General features: G+C 40.5%; 1 protein-coding gene across 1 annotated transcript in view; it reads right to left on the bottom strand.

Moving 5' to 3' along the window:
* The window catches only part of ar (androgen receptor), a 112,252-nt gene that overhangs the window by 14,116 nt on the left and 75,311 nt on the right, over positions 1-22,825 (bottom strand). The window contains exon 4 of the mRNA XM_053484933.1: positions 9,900-10,196. Within this exon, the coding sequence (XP_053340908.1) occupies positions 9,900-10,196 (297 nt within the window). The remainder of the gene's footprint in view (positions 1-9,899; positions 10,197-22,825) is intronic.

Consider the following 22,825-nt stretch of genomic DNA (forward strand, 5'->3'; position numbering starts at 1 on the left):
AGATTCACTATATACAGATGTGCTATGTACAGATGCACCACTGCCTTGTCTTTTAAAAACAAAAGTCCAATCAGCCGCACCACCATCAAGAAAGGTGTAATATTTAATATCATAGTCTCTGGTGTGTGTGATTTTAGTTTAGATGTAGATCAGGGTTATGGATATGGAGGTGAGAAGCTTTATATCAAAGAGAACATGTTTGAGATCCTGTAGCTCCTGTACTGTACATGTGGATGAGCATCAGCTCTGGATCGATCAGGTTGGATCCAACAGGTTTGGTAATCACTGGAGGTGGAAGGTACTAAGGGGGGTTCTCTAGGGTGAGGGGAATTCCAGCTGGAGAGGTTGTGTATGGTGGGAGAAGATTGTGCCATCAGTAAATGCGACCTAATTGCAGTTAGGGACTAACATGAGCAGTGGACTGGAGAACTGTCTGAGCTGGTGCATTACGGTGTCACGTAGCTCATTAGCACGGAATGAAGAACATCTCAAAGTGAATGGCACTTATCAGAAGTGGAAAAATGAACTACTTCAAAAGATGAGTGCAACTGGCTCACTGGTGTTTATTGGAAAGCTAAGGACAGCTCTTTAGACTACAGATGGATAATGACAAGAAAATTACAGCGAAAGCAACCCAAGGCGAAGAACTAAAAGATTCCGATTCAGTCACCTGACCTTAGCCCAAATAAACTGCTTTTCACTTACTGAGGACTAAACTGAAGACCCACAAACATACAGAGACTGAACGGTCTGCAATAAAGTAAGGGCAACTCAAGGAGGAACCTCAGCATGTGGGATGGACATGGGCTCCAGGCATCACTGACTCAACAGTCACGGATTAATAACCTTGCTGTTTTTATACAGTAGTGACAGTAAGTTAGTGAGTCAGTTAATTCTGAGCCAGAGAAAATGAAAGGCATTTAGCATTAAGCCCTTAAAGCTCAGAGCATTTTGGACATTATTTGTTTTGCTGCTTTTTTTTTTTTTAATAAACATATATAGGGCTCAGGATTGTGCCATATAAAGTGACATTTTTATTTTTATTTCAGCACAAAATAGGCATAATTAACAGAATTTTTGTACTTTTTTCCCCCACACGACTGAGCAAAAAATTAGAAACTCAAAGGCAAAGAAAAAGCACAGATACAGATACACACAATCACGTGTTATGGTTGTTTTCAGTTGTTTCTATGACCAAAAAAACTATAATAATTTGCTCATTTTGTGAGTTTTATATTCCGTTACTGGTAAAGTTTATCCTTTATACAAGTAAAGATAACTTTTGTTCTACCTGACTTATCCAAAAACCCAAATCCACAATTGAAAGTCCGAAGCCTCCCCATTAAGGCTTCTATATAAACACATATATATTTTTAAATCATCATTGACCCTTGCTGAGTTGCTGTGTGTGCCGCTTGAGTTTAAATCAATGCTTATGGTAATATTTTGGGTGAACCTTTTGACATAAAGCTGGAGGTAAATCAATAAAATATTGTTTGTTTCAAGCACAAATATAAAAATAGTGTCTTAGTCAAAATACCGATTACTGTGGCTTGGACTCCACTCTACCTCTGAGATATTTGGCTTTAAGCCGTCAGTAGCAGACCCTTTGGATCCTGATCCTCAAGTTGTGAGGTGAATCAGACTGGTTCCTCCAGTACATCCTACAGTCGCTTGATCGGATTGAGATCTGGAGATTTTGGAGGTCGTTTACTTGGACAATGTGTGCAGTAATGTTAAAGCTATTCAAAGTCAGAGCCTCAATGGGAAAAACTTTATTAGCCTACAATTGTAGTATATACAGGTAGAAGGCAGGGATAGGAAAACGATAAGTAATAAGTAAAAATTATAATACTAGGAAAAATAATACCAAGAATATTTATTCCCTTTATTTAGTTTTATAGCTGTTTACTCATAACTAACGATAATCAAGCAGAAAGGTGTGACCTAAGAACGGCCAGTACACACAGAGTGCAAGAAACTGAGAAACTTTTAATGAAGTGGAAAAAAAACCCCAGACAATACAGGCAGTGATCCAAAATGTAAAAAAAAAAAAAAAAAGCTTTTAGTTCTGCATCCCAGTGATTTAAAATATAAATATAAATTTTAGGTCCCGCGGTGACTGAGAAATAGAGCCCAAAGAGATAAACTTCCTCTTTAAAAACAATATATACATCAAGTTAAAAAAGTAAAGTAAAGTAAAGCAAGTTAATCTCTAATCTGCATTAAAATCATCCTCAGAGGAAGGAGAGAAGCGAACTGGAGAGGCTGGACTGAGGCTGATGGGGGTGAAGTGTCGTCATCAGGAGGCGGAATGCCGGTGAAACCACAAGTGAGGGCGCCGTGGAGAGGAGAGCCTCAGTCTCAGCAAGTACAGTCTCAAAATGATGAACTGGAATGTGAACTAAAATTGGGGAAAAGAAATAAAAAGGAGAATTTTAACAAACATGGGTCCAAAGAAAAATCTGCACTCCATAAGATTATAAACATGATATGCATACTACAACCGAAATGAACCTTTACTTTATCTTACTTATAAATAATTATAATGCAAATAATTCTGATCTATGGGTCATAAAAAAGAAATTAATAATATAAAATAATCAAGCCAATAATCTGATCAATGTGATTACTTTAAACTAACAATAGCAATAAGAATATAAAGAGAATAAATACTAATTTAAACATGATCATGTGATGATTTGATTAATCTTCAATCTTAGTATCCAATCATTAGGCACATTAGTGTATATATATACAGTATATTCAAATTCATTGGGAGAATCGTCTCGGGTTACTTTGCTGTAACCCTGTTCCCTGAAAAAGCGGAAACAAGATGCTGCGCAAAAGCGCTATGAGAAACGTTTCCATAGCTCTTTCGCACAACATCGAGTGTAGCTTTTGAAAGGGAACACATAGTTGTACAAGTATAATCAACACTAATAATAATCAAAACAAATACTAATGTACTAATAGATAAATCATTTTTATATATCTAGAGTTACACTTTGGACAGTTAAAAACAAATCAGTTATGATGGGAATAATAAGGACAGAGTACTTACGCATCTTTAAGGCGAAGATTTTTAAAAATCGCAGCTCCGAAGAAAACCCAAGTCTTCATCAACAGTGGCCAAATGGTCTGATTAAGAAAAACAGGAACAAACCAAACTTTCTCCAAAAAAGGAAAAAATGAAGACAAGATTTTTTAGGCCTACTCAGACATGAATAAATATAAGATGAGAGGGGGAAATTACGTAACGGAGAGATGCCACATCAGTCTGACCTGTACAAAAGTAGCTTACTGTCTAATTATCTAATGAATATTAAGTAATTATTTGCAAACAATTATGTAATTACTAACTAAGAGTATATAAATCATGTAAATTTGTGGAAGTAAGGGGATCTTGTGGAATTTTCTTGAGGTGTCTGTTGTCCAGCGCTGTCCATTTGCTTTTGGTTGCAATAAACTTTTTTGCTGTTTCAATACTCAAGTAGTTATTGGGTTTTTGTTTGGAAAATTGGTGCTGTTCACAAAATTTGCCTGACACCTCCCCTCTGGGGCCCAGGGACAGTGGGGTCACGGGGATGAGCTCAAAGTGGCCAGGGAAGTGCCTTAGGTTTGGCAAAATTGTTATGCGGAATCAGCTGTTTCCAAGTTATGACTTCAAAGATTTTTTCCTTGTCCAGTAGTAGACCCGCGGGTTGAAAGAAGCCACTGTCATCAAGGAACACCTTTTCCAGGAATGTGTCTAACTTGGCCTGTGACAATGTTTGTGGAGGTTGCTTAAGGTAGGATTCACTGGTTGCCTGTCACTGAAGCACTTTTAGAAACGCTTCTTAAAAAATCAAATTTGGACGCGAATGAAATAACAAATTATAGACCGATTTCAAACCTCCCCTTTATAACAAAAATATTAGAAAAAGTAGTATCACCTCAAATATGCACGTTCTTGCAGGAAAACAACATCCTTGAAGAATTTCAGTCAGGTTTCAGGCCCCATCATAGTACAGAAACTGCACTAGTTAAGATTGCAAACGACTTGTTTTTAGCTTCGGACCAAGGCTGCACCTCAATACTAGTCTTACTTGATCTTAGTGCTGCATTCGACATCATAGATCATAATATTTTCATAGATCGCTTACAAAATCACATAGGTATTCAGGGACAGGCATTAAAATGGTTAAGATCATACCTGTCTGATCGATACCATTTTGTAGACCTAAATGGAGAACTGTCTGGTGTAATGCCAGTGAAATATGGGGTCCCACAAGGGTCAGTTTTAGGACCTCTGCTGTTCTCAATATACATGCTTCCCTTGGGTAACATCATTCGAAGACATAGGATTAGTTTTCATCTTAGAAATATCACCAAACTTAGGAGCATCTTATCCGTATCTGATGCAGAAAAGCTAGTTCATGCATTCATGACCTCCAGACTGGACTATTGTAATGCATTACTAGGTGGTTGTCCTGCATCCTCTGCAACAAGCTTCAGTTAGTCCAAAATGCAGCCGCCAGGGTTCTCACTAGATCCAGAGAATATAATCATATAACCCCAATATTATCATCCCTGCACTGGCTACCTGTTCAGTTTAGAATTAATTACAAAATAGTATTACTTACATACAAGGCTTTAAATGGTTTAGCTCCCACATACCTAACCAGTCTTCTGATACACTATAATCCACCACGCTCCTTAAGATCACAAAACTCTGGACTTCTTGTAGTTCCCAGAATTTCAAAATCTACAAAAGGGGGTAGGGCTTTTTCATATTTAGCTCCAAAGCTTTGGAATAGCCTTCCAGACAGTGTTCGGGGCTCAGACACAGTTTCCCAGTTTAAAAGTAGACTAAAGATGCATCTCTTTAATCTGGCATACGCGTAACTCATTCCATAACTTCATACTCCAGTACGTCTATCCTGAATGCCAACTACGCTAATTCTCTCCATCTGTTCTGTACTTTTCTACCCATCCCGAGGCGTCTGGAGATTGTACCAGCTTCAGTAGACAAAGACCGACCCTGCGAGGATCCTGAGGCATCCAGAGAAGGACCAGCTCCAGCTGAATTCTGCTTTATGATGGTTGGAGCTACACATCCTGCTCCTGTGCTCCCAGTGATCCAGACCCCATCTGCCCTCTGCACCTACTGACTCATCCCTATGCTGAACTGGACTTTATGTTAATTTAAAGAATTTCTGTTATATTGTACTCTCAGCTGCATAACACACATGGTGTTATATCATCTCTATCCGTTATCACCCAGATGAGGATGGGTTCCCTGTTGAGTCTGGTTCCTCTCAAGGTTTCTTCCTATTACCATCTCAGGGAGTTTTTCCTTGCCACTGTCGCCGTCACCCTTGGCTTGCTCATCAGAGACATTTCATTTATTCATCTCATTATTATCTAGACACATTTTTCTCACACATACACAATTTATTATTATTATTATTATTATTAATTAATTTTTTTATTATTATTATTTTATGAATTTATTTCATTTTTGTGAAGCTGCGTTGTGACAATGACCATTGTTAAAAGCGCGATATAAATAAAATTGAATTGAATTGAATAGTACTAATTCCTGCACACCGGGAACACCACACATGACCTGATACTCTGGACACACTATGAACCAGTCATGCAGATGTCACAATTACTTAACACACAACTCGCAAATAACTTTAATCACTGCATAATTATTATCATTGTTTAGAATGTAATTATTAACCATTTATAATCAAAAACAAGTAATAATTAATTAGCTAATTCCACAACCAGTCAACTGTGCTGCAGTTTTTTTTTGTTAAAAATATTATTTTGTATAAAATATTAGTTAATAATAACTGGTGGTTGCTGCATTCAGGAAGAGAGAGACGTGACTATAACTGCTGAGTATAACATAACCTTAATGCAAATAGACCAAGAACACCCCCCCCCCCCACGCTCATGTATACAGGTTTATGGTGTGTATTGGAGTGTGTGTTGGTGAGCGGTGCTCTAAAAGCTATAGGGGTTAGTGTGAAGGTGACAGGCGCGTGAAGTCATTGTTTTTAGGTGTAACCCAGGATTATGTATATGAAGCTGTAAAGCTCTGTAGAACATCCCTCATGTGGATGATCATAACCTCTGGGTTGAGTGGTGTCTTTAGAAATGAGACCCAAGGAACAACAACAAAAAATCTTTTTATTTTCTTACTGATTCATGAATCCTTAGTCCCAGCTCATGCAAAACTTCAGCTCAGCTCTTTACTATAGGTTAAGAAGTATACTGTAGTAGTCCATCTCTCTCACTCACACACATATACTCCCATTTAATCAATGCAGTAGGATTGAAAACTCCACTCTGTGTTAGAGGGCATCTGAAGAAATCCTAAAGAATCAGAAGTTACTTAATCTAACAGAAGATCCAAGTCCAGATGCTCGGCCTCCTGTCTCAGTGGACTCTTAAAACTTGGACAAATATTTTTAGTCATCGCTGCTAAACAAGTGTGTGTTTTCACTGTTAGATGATCAGAGATCATGAACGAAGCCCATTTAAAGCCTTTGTTATTTAGTGAGACCTTGAACACAGCCCACATTGTACTTGCAAATAAGCCGTTTAAACTCCATTTATTACACTTTTAAGGAAAAAATGTTTTATTCATAACTCGACCAACAATTTGTTCTGTCATCCTGACCCGATACAATTTCCCTAGATTGTTCCCTTTTTCTTTTTTTTTACAGTTACATTTAGGCATTTGCCAAAAGTCCTTATCCAGTTCCAAGATGGCGCTGGTGAGATCGGCTGCTGTCACGGCTCCTCCGACTTCTCTTTCATTAGTTTTTTTTTTTTTTAACTTAAAACTTTCAATTTTTTTCACAACGTTATGACAGAGACTCTTTTTTTCTATCAGTGTACACTCACTATTCATTGTTACGCATTTCACTGCAAATCGTACAGCGTATGGAAATAAAATTTAAACTTGATTTTGTAGAGTGAATTATATAAATGTTTGGAGTTTCCTTTATTAAATATATCCTTACACTGATTCACTGGCTTACTATTCAGTCAACCGATGGTTGTTGTTGGGGGGGACTTCACCCAAATACTGAATAAACAGATACACTTTATTGCCAAACGTATTTAACCACCCATCCAAATCCTTGAACTCAGGTGTTTCAATTACTTCCATGGTTACAGGTGTATAAAATTAAACACCTAGACATGTAGACCGCTTCTACAAACATTTGTGAAAAAATGGGACGTATGCCACCAGTACAATAAGGCCAGTCGTGAAATACTAAATGTTACACATTCAACTGTTAGTGGTATTATAACCAAAGGGTGGATGGACGAGTCTGGGTTTGGCAGTTGCCAGGAGAACGATACTTGACCGACTGCAGACCAAAGTTTGGTGGAGGAGGGATTATGATGTTGAGTTGTTTATCAGAAGTTGGGCTCGTCCCCTTAGAGCCAGTGAAAGGAACTCTTAATGCTTTAGCGTACCAAGACATTTTGGACAAGTTCATGATCTCAACTTTGTGGGAACAGTTTGGGGACGGCCCCTTCCTGTTCCAACATGACTGCGCGCCAGTGCACAAAGCAAGGTCCATAAAGACATGGATGAGCGAGTTTGGGTGGAAAAACGTGACTGTCCTGCACAGAAACCTGACCTCAACCCGATAGAACACCTTTGGGATGAATTAGAGTAGAGACTGTGAGCCACGCCTTCTCGTCCAACATTACTGTCTGACCTCACAAATGCACTTTTGGAAGAATGGTCAAACATTCCAATAAACACACTTCTAAACCTGGTGGAAAGCCTTCTCAGAAGAGTTGAAACTTTAATAACTGCAAAAGGGCGGCCAAGATCTTTTTAATCCCTATGGATTAAGAATTGGATATTTCTCAAGTTTAAATGCATGTGAAGGCAGGTGAGAGAATACCTTCGACAATATAGTGTAGGTCTTTAGTTGTCGTTTAAAGATTACAAGGGACTTGACTGTACAGACATTTAGAGGAAGTTCATCACCTAGGAGCCAGGTCAGAAAACAGTCTAGATGTACGTCTTCTGCGGTCCCTGAGAAAGGTGGGACCAGTTGAGCAGTGCTGGAAAATCGGAATGAGCCTGGTGTGGTGTGTGCGGGGTGTGATTAGCGGTAAGTGGGCCTTTTTCAGCGTTATAGGCGAGCATCAGTGTTTTGAATCTGACGCAGCAGCTACAGGAAGCAGAGAAGTGGGGTGTGGTTTATTTTAACACAAAGCAGTTCAGCCAAAACTCTGACCACACACTGCACAACACCAAACACACCACGAAATCTACATTAATTACTGTTATTTATAATTATACTGTCATCATTTTAAAAAGGACCCCGAACAGGGCTGTTAGAGTTTACTCCAAGCTGCTGCTGAATTATGTGTTCAACCCAACTATACTGGAACAAGAGTCGATTCCTCACGCCAGAGTTAAGCTTTACTAATTTCATACCTAGCTAGGAAGCCAGAGTTGGTACAGTAGCTAGATATACTGCTGGGTTCCCACTTGTCAATATTCTGATTTGACACGACGTCAACGGTCCTCAACATGCCTGAACCTGAGGTTAGCGATTGATGCTAAGCCTAATTACAGTGTAATTTCACCTGTGCTAAATCTCTTCTTGACACATCTAAAGAACAGGTTGATGTTTCCGCTCTCCTGGTGGTTTTCTTGACATCAGACTTAAGGATGATTAGTTTCTTTTTGTTCTCAGGTTTTTTTTTCCCCTTGCCATTAAAGTGCTAATGAGTGCTAATTCCACCCTGTACATTAGCGCTAACCTTGCAGGACCTCACACACCAGTTAGGGCAGGAACAAAATCTTCATTAGCAGAGTGTGTTAGCTTCAGTAAAGCAGAAAATATGGGGAGTAACAGAGACACAAAGGTCAGTGCTCGGTTAAAGCACAGGAAACATCGGACATTAGCATAAACCTTTAAGTCTGCACATGAAAATAAAAGCGTTTCTCGATTGTTTCTCTTTCCCTTTTTTTTCCCTTTTGTCACATCTGTTCTTTTTTTTTTTTCTTTAATTGTTTCAATGCCCTCATGGACAAATACATCGCTACATCAAAGTTAGCGTTTTAAATAAAACCACACAAAAAAATGTAATAATAAAAATAGTGATCCCATCACGTAAAAAAAACACAGTACACTAAGTTTAAGAAAGTTTCATCATTCTGCTGTAAGGTTTTTTTTTCCTGCACAAACACACCCTGTGTCATGTGATGATCTGTACCTGGAGTGTAAATCAGCGGATTATTTGATTGCTAAATCAAGTAACGTCATGACCTGTTGTTGCCTCTAACCACTAGCCTGCACCATAAGTCACTTTTTAATATCTACTCATCTCCTCACTTCATTATCAGGTTTATGACTAATGTTTATTGAAAATTACTGGTTATATTCAACTGTTTAGAAACTTTCCCCACCTGAGAACCCTGTTTTAGTCCCCTAGAGCCCTGGCTGCCTCGCCTTTACAGGATCTGCCTCTATAGTGCACCTATCTGTTATTACTCGTACCGTTTTCCTCCATCATTATATGTCAAACAATGAATCACAAGACTCACCAGCTTATTTGCATATTCACCTGCTCAATGCATTGCCTTGGTTACTATAAATATCCTGTGGTTAGTGTCCTATCTCAGTGCCTACACCTACCTGGTCTATTTGCGCACCTCTGCATGTTACCTGGCTTGTAGTTTACCTGGCTGTACCTGCTTGACAATTTGCCTCTGTCATTCAAAACGTTTCGCTGTACTTTACATAGCTATGTGTTCTCTTAAGCCTGAAAATTTAACCTGGTCACCTACCCTCATCGTATATACTACACTGTTACACTCCCTCCCTACATTCCTCACATTGCTGATTCCTGGGACTCACCTGGCAATCCTTTGGCCCATTTAACCACCTTAACCAGTTGCCTCTCTCCAAGCTCGTTAAGGCTGGTCAGAAGGGCGGCGGCTGAGTCGGGCTGCGCGTGGTCATGCCCGGCATTCACCACTTCAGGCTCGATGGACTCCAGGATGCTGAGAAAGACGAGCTGCGAGTGGAAATTCACACCAGACTTGGGGGAAGGATTCCGGATCAGCTCCACAGAACCAGAACCGGATGGCATAGCTGAAGCCAAGCCCTCCTCCTCAGGAGCCTTCAGCTGACCGATCTTCTTCAGTTTACGAGCTGAAACAGAAAGAGGAGCACGTTTAAATTTAAGTCTAATTAAATGGGGCTACAGGAGCTTCATTTTTGCCACTGGACCCCTAACATTATCCTCGTGATAGCTCTGAGAGTAGCGATGGAGGAAAAATCGTTATTGCAATTATTTTGTGTGACAGTGCATGTGTCACTACACTGACTCCAAAATAGATTTTTTTTTTATTTGTAATTTATATATGTTTGCATTCGAGGTTCCTCTATAATCCTACAGGTGGTGCACTTTAAACTATTCACACACTGGCAGGCGGCACAGAATTATTATTAAGTTTGATTGTTTTTGTAACAAAATCTGAAAAAAAATATTGAATGGAAATATTTATAAAATAGTGACACTTCTTGACCGAGGTATCAAGCTAATATTGTATCAGGTGACCCCTAGTGATTCCCGTCGCTAACTAATATTCTTTCATTTACATGATCCTAAACATTATTTAGTGATCAAAAGAAGAGCCGTAAGGATGATAAAGTTTCTCAGTAGTATTTAAAATTGTATACAAATGACACTAAACCCCAAGCACCCAAACACATACTTATAAAAATTGTTTTTAATAATGACATTTGATGTAAACAACGGGTGTGCTAACAATAAACAATGCTAGCATCGACCAACCAACATTGCGATTTTTAAAACTTAAAGGCAACTCTAATCCTGCTGAAAAAGCAAAACTAAACATAATAATACTGCTCTTTTATTTTTATTTTATCTGAATGTTTCATGGAAATATTTACTTGCATTAGCCGTTGCTCATTTGTCTGCTAGTCTTCCATTCATTCTTGTAGCGAGGTCAGATTAAAAGATTTTCACTTTTTTTTCCTTTAAGCCTTTTCTATCCTTAACAGAACTAACCCAAGCCATTCGAAATATAAAAGTGCTGAAAGACAAACGCTGATCACACTGACGAGGGTAACGCACTTTTTTTATTTTCACCCTGCTGTATTCTGTAAACTCGCCCTTTATTCTTGGCGTGAGGACCGCTTATATTATCAGACCTCATTTTCAAAATATAATCCTTGGCGGCTGAAAGTTGCCAATTTGTCAGCATTACCGCTTGGCAGCCATGTCTGGTTCTTTGGCACATTGGCACACTGGTCACTCTGCTAAGTGGCTGTGTTATGGATGCCCGCTGTAATATGATTCTGTTCCCGTTTAACTAATTTGCTAAAATAATAAATAAATCGACCCTGTAAAATGTTGTAGCCAGTGACTGTGTTGAAATCCTGAATCCAGAAATCACCAGGCGTTCTTTTTGTCTCTTTGGACAAGCGGAAATCTTCTCACTGGCGGTCACCTTTAATCTCTTTTTATTTACGTAGTAGGTTATAACGTTTCATTATATTATAATTCTTCCTTATAGGACATTTATCTTTCTTCCTTTCTCATTACCTCCAGCTTTATCACTGCCCCCCTCCCCCCGGGGTGTTTTACAGTCTCCCCAGAGAGCCTTTGCACAGTTTAGTGGAGACTGAGGTCAGTGCCGAGCTCTCTGTGGAGGAATCATCAGTTCTCGATTAATGCCAGGCCTCGGACTGCAAACTTCAGAGTTATGCATGTTGGTTTTTTCAAAGGCGAAACCCGTCCGCTTTTCCAGTCCAGGACCGATGTACAGGTTCTGACGGGATTTAGCTCATACCTTTTGGCTCATTGGAGGCCAAGGAGCTCTTCTGCTGGGGCTTTGGTGTGCAGGATGGGGGAAATGTTTGAAATATTAAAGGTACCCTTCTTGGCCATGCTGCTGCTACACTGTCGCTAACGCCTCCCGTCGTTATAGCCAGAAGATAAAAGTTTACATTCTTTTCTCTTTTCAAAGCTGGCTTCTTGACATGGTCTTTCTCTTCAGCTTAAAAAACATCCAAATGCTGCCACTCAACAAGAGCTTAACGTTCACAAAAGCTATCCTCGCTCCGAAGGGAGAAGCATTTGTGTGTGTCTGTAAGTTCTTTCTAATCTAATCCAATTGCTCTCGTTCTTTCTAAGTGTGAACATTATCTCATCTCTTCCACATGTGGCATGATGTGATGGTGTCGATTTCACTTGTTGCGATTGCTGTTGAACAAATAATTACAAAAAAAAAGACGAAATAAATGCATTCAGCTGGCTGCAAGACATCAAAAACGATGCACTCAGAATCCACTTAAGCAGCTGCACAACCCGACTCTGAACACCAGAAGCTCTCCGCTGTGATGTTAGAGTAAAGCATACGCTCAAGAGCTCTATGTTCTAAGTTCTCCTTCCTAAAAGTGTGTGTCTTGGAAGCTTCTGCTGTACAGGGAACCATTCCAGTGTCTCATAAACCATGACAAATACGCAAAGGAAGAAAAGCGGAGGAAACTTCTCACTTTCTTTTTTTAAAAGCTATTCATTATAGTTGTGCTATTACTGCATTTACAGTCAACTCCAGTAGTATTGGCACCCTTCATAAAAAGGGTTACTTATGCAAGGAGTGATGATTTGGGTAAAATAATAATAATAATAAAAAAAAAAAGCCAAAGTTTTGCCTGTCAAATAAAAGCCACCGTTTTGGACAGTGTCTTTAACAAGGCTGTCATGGGATCTTGGACACCTCCTATGTGAAGAACCTTTCCAAATGGTTAAGATTCCTGGGGCTCCTCGGGTAAACAATCGTCTTCAACTGAGACCACAGATTTTTAAGTAAAAGTAAAGCCTTGATTCTATGGTACTGGAATTGTCATTGTCTTGTTCTAAAACAAGACCAGTTCCAGCCTCCTGGCAGAGGCAACCAGACTTTTCGCTGAAACGTACTGGCACTGAATTATGCCGCTGACCTTAATAAGAGCTCCTGGGCTGCTGGCATGAAAACATCCCTGAAGCATCAGGGAACCAAACATAGCGATGATGATGTGTGTGGCCAAAAAGCTCGAGTTTGTATTTTGATGCTTGGCAAAGTTCAGCGAAGACGCTGGTATTCGAGTCTTGGTCTCAGGACTGGCTTCTTTTGTGAAACTCATCCAAAAGGCTTCTCTTCATGTGGGTAGTGTCGCACTGCTGAGAATTCAACTAACTTTGGAGTTCTGAAACATGACCATTCTTTTTGATATATGCATCTTTCTTTTGTCATTGGATTTGAGAGCACTTGTTGATGTCAAACAAAAGGACTTCCCCTGGGTGTTATGTCATATTTATACCCCAGTGAAACAGCAAATGGGTATAGCTAATTAAAGTTCATATATAAAAAAACTGGCCCAGTGGCTTAGTGGTTAACACTGTTGTCCTGCACCTCCAGGGTCTGGGTTCGATTCCCGCCTCAGGTCTGTGTGCATGGATTTGACATATTCTTCTGATGCTTCGTGGGTTTCCTCCAGATACCCCGGTTTCCTCCCACTGTCCAAAGACATGCAGATTGGGCTAATTAGAGTTCCCAAATTGCCTGTAACGTGTGAATGTTGACCAGGGATCCAAACACGGTTGTCAAAATGAGTGAGCCTCAGGTGCCCATGAACCTGTCAACATGTTGCTGGTGTATAAGTGACAATCAAAAGTTTTAGAACACTTGCAAATTTCTTAGTTTTTGTTTAGTGATTTATTTTCTCCATTCTACAACAATACTGGGGATAAAAAAAAAACTATAAAATAACACATATGGAATTAGGTAATTACGTAACAACAAGAAAAACAACAGTTAGTTGTTATTATAAGACACAGAGGTCAGCCTTTCTGTAATAGTTCTCGCAAGAACAGTATTGTGTCAAGTGCATTTGCAAAATCCGTCAAGCACCATAATGAAACTGTCTCTCATGAAGGCCGTCCCAGGAGGGCGAGACCAAAACCTACCTCTGCCTCAGACGAGAAGTTCATCAGGTTTAGAGTTATCAGCCTGAAAAATGACCAATTAACAACCAGCAGCTCAGATTAGAGGCGTTATGAAGTCTTTACAGAGCAGAAGTAGCAGAAACATCTCACCATTAACTGTTCAAAGGAGATTAATGCATTTTCTGGATGCCTTCAGCATTCCTTTACAATGTAGGAAGAAATAAAAATCAGGAACCATCATGGAGTTAGAAAGTGTTCTAAAACTTTTGAACGGTAGTGTATATCCAAAACTGTATGAAAAGTGGAATGTCTGTACATTGAAAATATTTACGAAATAACGTTAGATGAGTAATAGAACACATCAAGAAGGTTTTTGGAATTTTTGTCCGTCTGTCTGTTTGTTTGTACACGCATCATGTAAAAACTACTAAACGAATTCCAATTAAGGGGTTCACAGGTGAATGTATCTAGCTGAGCGTAAGGTAACATATAGACTTTATTTCATTGCAGGAAAAGAAGATATTCTACTTTGATATTAAAATAGAAAAGGCCGTTACATCATGAACAACTGGCCTTGAAAAAATTATTAATTCATCTCAAAATTCAACAGATGGCGCTGTACATTTTTAAATAGTGCGCTTATGAGTGTACAATTATATTGTTATTGAAGTTGCGGGCACATACTAGTGCTAAATATATTAATTTCTCTGTCACATGTAATGTATAGCACAGAGTTTTTTTTGCTATATTTCGTATTTAAGGAGCTGGGGACAGAGCGCAGGGTCAGCCAGGACACAGCGCCCCCTGGAGCAACCTGGTGGTGATGGGGCTCGAACCAGCCGACCTTTCGATCAGTACCCGAGAAACCCAAAGCCTTAACCGCTTGAGTGACCACTGCCCCTATAGTCAGTATAATATTTGTGTTTTTAGAAATATTTACAACGAGCCAAAATAATTCTGGAACCTATTCTAGATTGAATTTTTTTTTCCCATTGCCTGATTTCGAGATGTAACCACTAAGCCCATTCTGGGATGCAGTATGTGTCTATATGTGTGTGTGTGTGTGTGTGTGTGTGTGTGTGTGTTATAAACGACCAAATGCTCTGCAGTACAGGCGAAACAATGATGCCATTCCTAATAAACTGGCATTCCTCTGTCCTCATCGTTCCTCCAGAGCTTGGACCTCGCATCTTTCCCTTTTTCAGCTTGATTTCATTTGCCTTGGCTTTAGCAGACATCTGCTGTGTTTAAATGTGCTTCATAAATATACTGGACTTTATTGCTTGTTTGGGCAGTAAATATCCTTTCATCCTTCTCTCTCTTCATCTCTCTCTTTATTGCTCTCTCAAACTATACGACATTCCCTCTCTCTATACTCATCCGCTATAAATATCCATCCAAGCTCATACACACGCGCACACACACACACACACACACACACACACACACACACACACACACACACACACACACACACACACACACACACGCACACAAATGCAGTTACATGGCTGGTTTGCTCAAACTGTGCAGCAGTTAGTCCCGGGTCTGGGGGGCTCTAGGAGTCTAATCAGATCAGAACCGCATGTCACCGGACTCGAGCCTTCCTCCTGCTCTTCTCCATCTCTCTCTGTGAAACTCTAGCTCATGTTTAACCCGAGCCCTGCAGCCAAACGGCTCTCTTAATAAAATCGGCTGGAAAATTGAATGGAGGAGAAAACAAGCCTGAGCTATTCGCAGCCACGAGTGTCGGACCCGGTCATTGAGCGAGACCCAAAAGCCCTGAGGGTTCGACTAAACCACGCGAGAGATCCTTACAGTCCTGGTTTGTTCAAAAACACACTGTGTTGTTTGTGTAACCGTGGAAACCCGATTAAACACACAGGCATGGGCGAGAGAACTGCTGAACGCTGACTTCCGAAAACAGAACAACTGAACACACACACACACAAACACACACACACACCCCACAGGTGCGGTGAAAGCATTAAGGAGAAGCAAAGAGATATGACAAAATAGAGCATCGGGAACCAGACCACTCCTCTCCCTCTCCGTCTGTCTTACGCTCGTTCGTGCGTCCTGCAGGTAATCACTGACACAACGTGTGTGTCTGACTGATAGTGAAGCGGCTATAATCAAACACACACACACACACACACACACACACTACACACACGCACTCACTACACACACTCATCACACATACACACACGCACACACACACACACACATACACACTACACACACTTATCACAAACACACTCACTACACACACTCACTACACACACTCATCACACACACTCATCACACACACACACTACACACACTAATCACACACACACATACACAACACACACACACTACACACACACACACACACACACACACACACACATAACACACACTCACTACACACACACACACACACACTACACACACGCACTCACTACACACACTCATCACACATACACACACGCACACACACACACACACACATACACACTACACACACTTATCACAAACACACTCACTACACACACTCACTACACACACTCATCACACTCATCACACACACTCATCACACACACACACTACACACACTAATCACACACACACATACACAACACACACACACACACACACACACTCACTACACACACTCATTACACTCATCACACACACTCATCACACACACACACTACACACACTAATCACACACACACATACACAACACACACACACACACTCACTACACACTACACACACACACACACACACACACACATAACACACACTCACTACACACACACACACACTACACACACGCACTCACTACACACACTCATCACACATACACACACACACACACACACACACACATAACACACACTTACTACACACACTCATCACACATACACACACACACAGTTCTCAGATGCTCGGCTCCTGAAATGTTTCAGTCAGACGCGGCCGCATTTCACCCTGAACACGGCGGCTGAGACTCAGTGTCAGTCTCTCCTTGGCACTCTGTGATTGGCTCTGCAGCGAAATTAAACTATAAACAAAAGCAGCGAGACGAGGAGTAAATCACCGCAAACACACACACACACACACACACACACACACACACACACACACACACTCTATATTGTAGATTTATACAGCACGGCGCGGGCATGACTGGCAAACGATATGTCTCTAAACTGACACTAACACAATGAAACACAAGCCACACACACACACACACACACACACACACACACACACACACACACACACACAAGCAACACACACACACACACTCACATCTGAACACAGTTATCAGTGTAACGCAAAAACACACACAGTGTCGTTTCTTCAGCACTGGTGTTGTCCTCTGTGTTAGTGGGGTGTTGTGTTCATCTGGGTGTGTTTTGTGTTGTGTTGTACTGTGTGTGTTTTGCTGTGTGTGCTGTTTCCTGATGTGTGTGTAGGTGCTGTGTATTTTTTTGTGTTGAACTGTGGGCATGTTGTGTATGTGAATGTTTTTTGCTGTGTTATGTATGGTTTGTGTTGGGTTGTTTATGTTTGTCTTTTGTGTTTTATGTTGTATGTGTGTGTTGTTTTGTTTGTTTTTTGTAATGTTTAAAGGCTGGGGATGTGTTGAGTATGTGAATGTTTTGTGTTGTGTATGTGTTATGTAGCTATAGGTGTTGTGTAGTTGTATAGGTTTGGTGTAGTTTTGTAGGTGCTGTGGTTATGTAATTGTGTGTTGTGTATATGTTGTTGTGTAGGTGTTGTGTTTGTGTTGTGCAGTTTTTTAAATATGTAGGTGTTGTGTAGTTGTGTATGTTTTGTCTAGTTGTATAGGTGTGGTGTAGTTGTTACGTATGTGTTGTGGTTGTGTAGTTGTTGTGTATGTGTTGTGGTTGTGTAGTTGTTGTGTATGTGTTGTGTGTGGGTAATGTGGAGTTGCGTAGGTTTGATGTAGTTTTATAGGTGTTGTTGTAGTTTTTGTGTAGTTTTGTATGTTTGGTGTAGTTGTGTAGGTTTGGCGTAGTTGTTTAGGTTTCGTGTAGGTGGAGTGTAGTTTTGTCGGTGTTGTGTAGGTTTGGTGTAGTTGTGTAGGTTTGGTGTAGATGTGTAGTTGTGTAAGTGTTGTGTAGGTTTGGTGTAGGTGTGTCAGTGTTGTGTAGGTTTGGTGTAGTTGTGTAGTTGTGTAAGTGTTGTGTAGGTTTGGTGTAGTTGTGTAGTTGTGTAAGTGTTCTGTAGGTTTGGTGTAGATGTGTCGGTGTTGTGTAGGTTTGGTGTAGTTGTGTAAGTGTTCTGTAGGTTTGGTGTAGTTGTGTAAGTGTACAGTAGGTTTGGTGTAGTTGTGTAGGTGTTGTGTACAGTAGGTTTGGTGTAGTTGTGTAAATGTTGTGTAGATTTGATGTAGTTGTGTAGGTGTTGTGTAGGTTTGGTGTAGTTGTGTAGGTGTTGTGTAGGTTTGGTGTAGTTGTGTAGGTGTTGTGTAGGTTTGGTGTAGTTGTGTAGGTGTTGTGTACAGTTGGTTTGGTGTAGTTGTGTAGGTGTTGTGTACAGTTGGTTTGGTGTAGTTGTGTCGGTGTTGTGTAGGTTTGGTGTAGTTGTGTCGGTGTTGTGTAGGTTTGGTGTAGATGTGTCGGTGTTGTGTAGGTTTGGTGTAGTTGTGTAGGTGTTGTGTAGGTTTGGTGTAGTTGTGTAGGTGTTGTGTACAGTTGGTTTGGTGTAGTTGTGTAGGTGTTGTGTACAGTTGGTTTGGTGTAGTTGTGTCGGTGTTGTGTAGGTTTGGTGTAGTTGTGTAGGTGTTGTGTAGGTTTGGTGTAGTTGTGTAGGTGTTGTGTAGGTTTGGTGTAGTTGTGTAGGTGTTGTGTAGGTTTGGTGTAGTTGTGTAGGTGTTGTGTACAGTAGGTTTGGTGTAGTTGGGTCGGTGTTGTGAAGGTTTGGTGTAGTTGTGTAGGTGTTGTGTAGTTGGCGTGTGAATAAGTGCATATAAAATTGGACTCTAATCTCTCTCTGTTCTACACGTCGTGTACTGGAGCCTCAGCAGAAATCAGATCTGTACCTAATGAATTCTGCCTCCAGTGTGGTGTATTTAGATTGATGGGCTACTTTTGTGTGTGTGTGTGTGTGTGTGTGTGTGTGTGTGAAAGAGAGAGAGAGAGAGAGAGAGAAAGAGAGAGCTGTTGAAGTCAGTGAAGTGGAGACATAATCAGATCAGATGATAATAAAAATAAAATCTATAACTTGACGGTGTGATAACTTCATTACTGCATCACACACGCACACACACACACACACACACACACAGTTTATTTATCTATTTATTTTACTCAGCTTTTCTCCTGATATCTGTCTGTTTCTTGTTTTCTTATATCATCCCAACCATTTCTTCATTATCTTCACTTCTTTCTTTCTCCCGTCTGTTTTTATTTCTTTCTTTTTTCATTCTTAGTTTTTTTTTCTTTGCTTATTTCTTTTTTTCTTTCATGGTCCTTTTCTTTACTTATCTCCTAACTCGTCAATCTCTCTCTAACTCTCTGGGTCAGACAACTGCTCACCACATAACACGGCAAAGATCAGACCAGTGTGTGTGTGTGTGTGTGTGTGTGTGTATAAGATAGTACCTGTTATTTCATGCTTCACTGAGACTCAGTGGTTTCAGTATCAACAATGTAAGTCAGTTTATTTTTCAGCAAAATAGGTCAAATGGAGCGCAAAAACTTTTGCTTCATCACCCACATGCATGATCTACAGATTATTCACTCCAAGGTAATGTAAGAAACAGCGCGGAAAATTAAACGCATGATTTGAAACCATTTAACTAATAATGGTTCGGTTAAACATGATGCGATGCTCCTTCCAACTCAGCCGTGTGGGAGCAGCCGAGACGAATCTATCAGACAAAACGTATTGATCCCTTTGAGATCTTTCTATCTGCCGAGACATAGTGATCACCTAAAATGTTTTGATCAGTGAAGACATAATGATCAGCAGAGGCGTATAGATCAGCCGAGACATATAGATCAGCTGAGACGTACAGATCAGCCCAGACACATCAATCAGCATGGATGTATAGATCAGCCCGAGATGTACAGTGCCTTGCAAAAGCTATCATACCCTTTGACCATTTTCACAAATGTTTTACGAATTAAATTTTGGTGTGCATTTGTATTCACCCCCCCTTTACTCTGATCCCCCTAACTAAAATCCAGTGGAACCGACTGCTTTCAAAAGTCCCCTAATTAGGTTATAAAAAATATATCCCAAGCTTTGAACAACGGAGCGCTGTTTAATCTGTCATCTGAAAACGGAAAGCGTACTGCACAACTGCAAACCTACCAAGACATGGGCGTCCACCTTAACCGACAGGCCGGGTGAGGAGAGCATTAATCAGAGAAGCAGCCAAGGGGCCCATGGTGGGAGAATCTGTTCACAGGACAACTATTAGTCGTGACCTCCACAAATCTGGGCCTTATGGAGGAGGCAAGAAGAAAGCCATCGTTAAATCATGTGGGGTGGGGCACAGCAAACAGGGGTAAGACGTGCTCTGGTGAACCTTTTGGCCTCAATGTAAAACGCTATGTGTGGCGTAAAATTAACACTGTGCATGGTGGTGGCAGCATCATGTTGTGGGGACGCTTTTCTTCAGCAGGGACAGGGAAGCTGGTCAGAGTTGATGAAATGATGGATGGAGTCTGCAAAAGACTTTAAACTTGAGCGGAGATTCACCGTCCAGCAGGACAACATACAGCCAGAGCTACAATGGAATGGTTTAGATCAAAGCACATTTATGTGTTAGAACGGCCCAGTCAAACTCCAGACCTAAATCGAATTTAGAATCTTTGTTAATAAAAGTGCTGATCACAGATGCACTCCATCCAATCTGACCGAGCTTGAGCTATTTTGCAAAGAAGAATGGGCAAAAATCACACTCTCTATATGTACAAAGCTGGTAGAGACACACCCCAAAAGACCTGCAGCTGTAAATGCAGCAATAGGTGTTTCTACAAAGTATTGACTCAGGGGGGCTGAATACAAATGCATGCCACACTTTTCAAATTTTTATTTGTAGATAATTTCGAAAAACCATTTATTATTTTCCTTCCACTTTACAATGATGTGCCACTTTGTGGTGGTCTATGAAATAAAATCCCAATAAAATACCTTTATGTTTGTAGTTGTAACCTGACAAAATGTGGATGTTCATGGTTGTGAATACATTTGCATTGTATTGTATGTAATAGCTGGAATGTATCCATCAGCCAGGACATTTAAATCTGCCGAGGCATATACTGTAGATCCACTGAGATGTACAGATCAGCCCAGACTTATAGATCTGTCGAGATGTACATCGATCCACCATAACAGTAAAACCATTAACATTAAAGCCACCTAGGTTTTAGGTTCTTCTTGTACCAGCAAAACAGCTCTGAGCCATCAAGGCATGACGTTATGGACGTTGCATTCAAGTCCTGTAAGTTGTGAGGTGGGGACTCTGTCTGGTGCATCCCATGGACATGTAAATGGATTGAGATCTGGGTAGGAGACTTGATCAACAAACTTGAGCTCTGCCTTCTTTACAGCAAAATGTGATGTCCTGAGTGTTCTGATACCGTTCTATCAGGCCCAGCATGAACGTTTTTCAGCAGCTTGTGCTAAATTGTCTTTTCTGTGGGATCAGACCAGTCGGGCATGTGGGAGTCTTTGGTGCCCATGATCCTGTCACCAGATTACTGGTATATAATTGATAATCAATTTACCTATTAAATTATAATCTTTTTTTGATGATCATTGTATAGATCAGCCAAGACATGTCTAACAGCCAAGATGTGACGATTAGCCGAGACTTGTAGATTAGCCAAAACATATTGATCAAACTGAGACGTATATCTATGTTTAAATCATCCAAGATGTATAGCTCAGTCAAGAGGTGTATAAAACAACCAAGATGTATGAATCAGCCAAGCTGAATTCATCAGCCGAGATGTGTAGATCAGACGAGAAACAAAGATCAGCTGAGATGGAGAGATCAGCTAAGATCTCTCCACCTATCAGCTGAGACATACAGATCAGGATAGACCTGTAGATCAGCTAAGACATTTCAAACAATCATGCTGAGACACTTAGATTGACTGAGACATGTTGATGAGCTGAAGACGCGCGGATGAGCTGAAGCGTGTTAATAATTGAGACGTGTTGATTAGGTTATACGTGATGATCTCTGAAGACGTGTGGATGAGCTGAGGCGTGTTAATAGTTAGAACGTGTTAACACATGTGTTAGAGAGTAGACATGATCACCAGAGAGGTGTTGAGATGAGACATGATGATCACTGGAGACATGTTAATAATTAAGACCCGCTGACAATCTATCAATCAGGCATGTTGATTAATTGAGACGTGAGGATCAGCCCAGACGCGTTAATCGGCTGACATGTGACCATAAGGTCCAGACATGTTCAGGTTCTTGCTTTGTTGCTTGCAGGCTAAGAAAAGCTCATAACTGCGTTTTCTTGTGTTTATAAGCAAAGCGAATATCAGAGACAATGAATCACTTAAAAAACATCTCAACGATAAAAAGGCAACTGGGATTCTCTTCTCTTTTTGCTTTCAGTCACAGAAAATAACCGGAATACGAGGACCTGTATTCAGGAACCCCAACAGCATCCTACTGGCAGCTCCTAGTCCTACACATGCAGCTCAAAGATACCTCCTCGGTCTAGAGCTCCCTCTGGTTCTCCCTCTGGTTCTCCCACCCGCCCCTCTGTGGGGACCTTAAATGAAACCTACTGTAGAGTTTTGGCACGAGTGCGTATAAGGAA

Source organism: Clarias gariepinus, chromosome 24 (genome assembly GCF_024256425.1).
Source record: "Clarias gariepinus isolate MV-2021 ecotype Netherlands chromosome 24, CGAR_prim_01v2, whole genome shotgun sequence".
Classification (NCBI taxonomy): Eukaryota; Metazoa; Chordata; class Actinopteri; order Siluriformes; family Clariidae; genus Clarias; species Clarias gariepinus.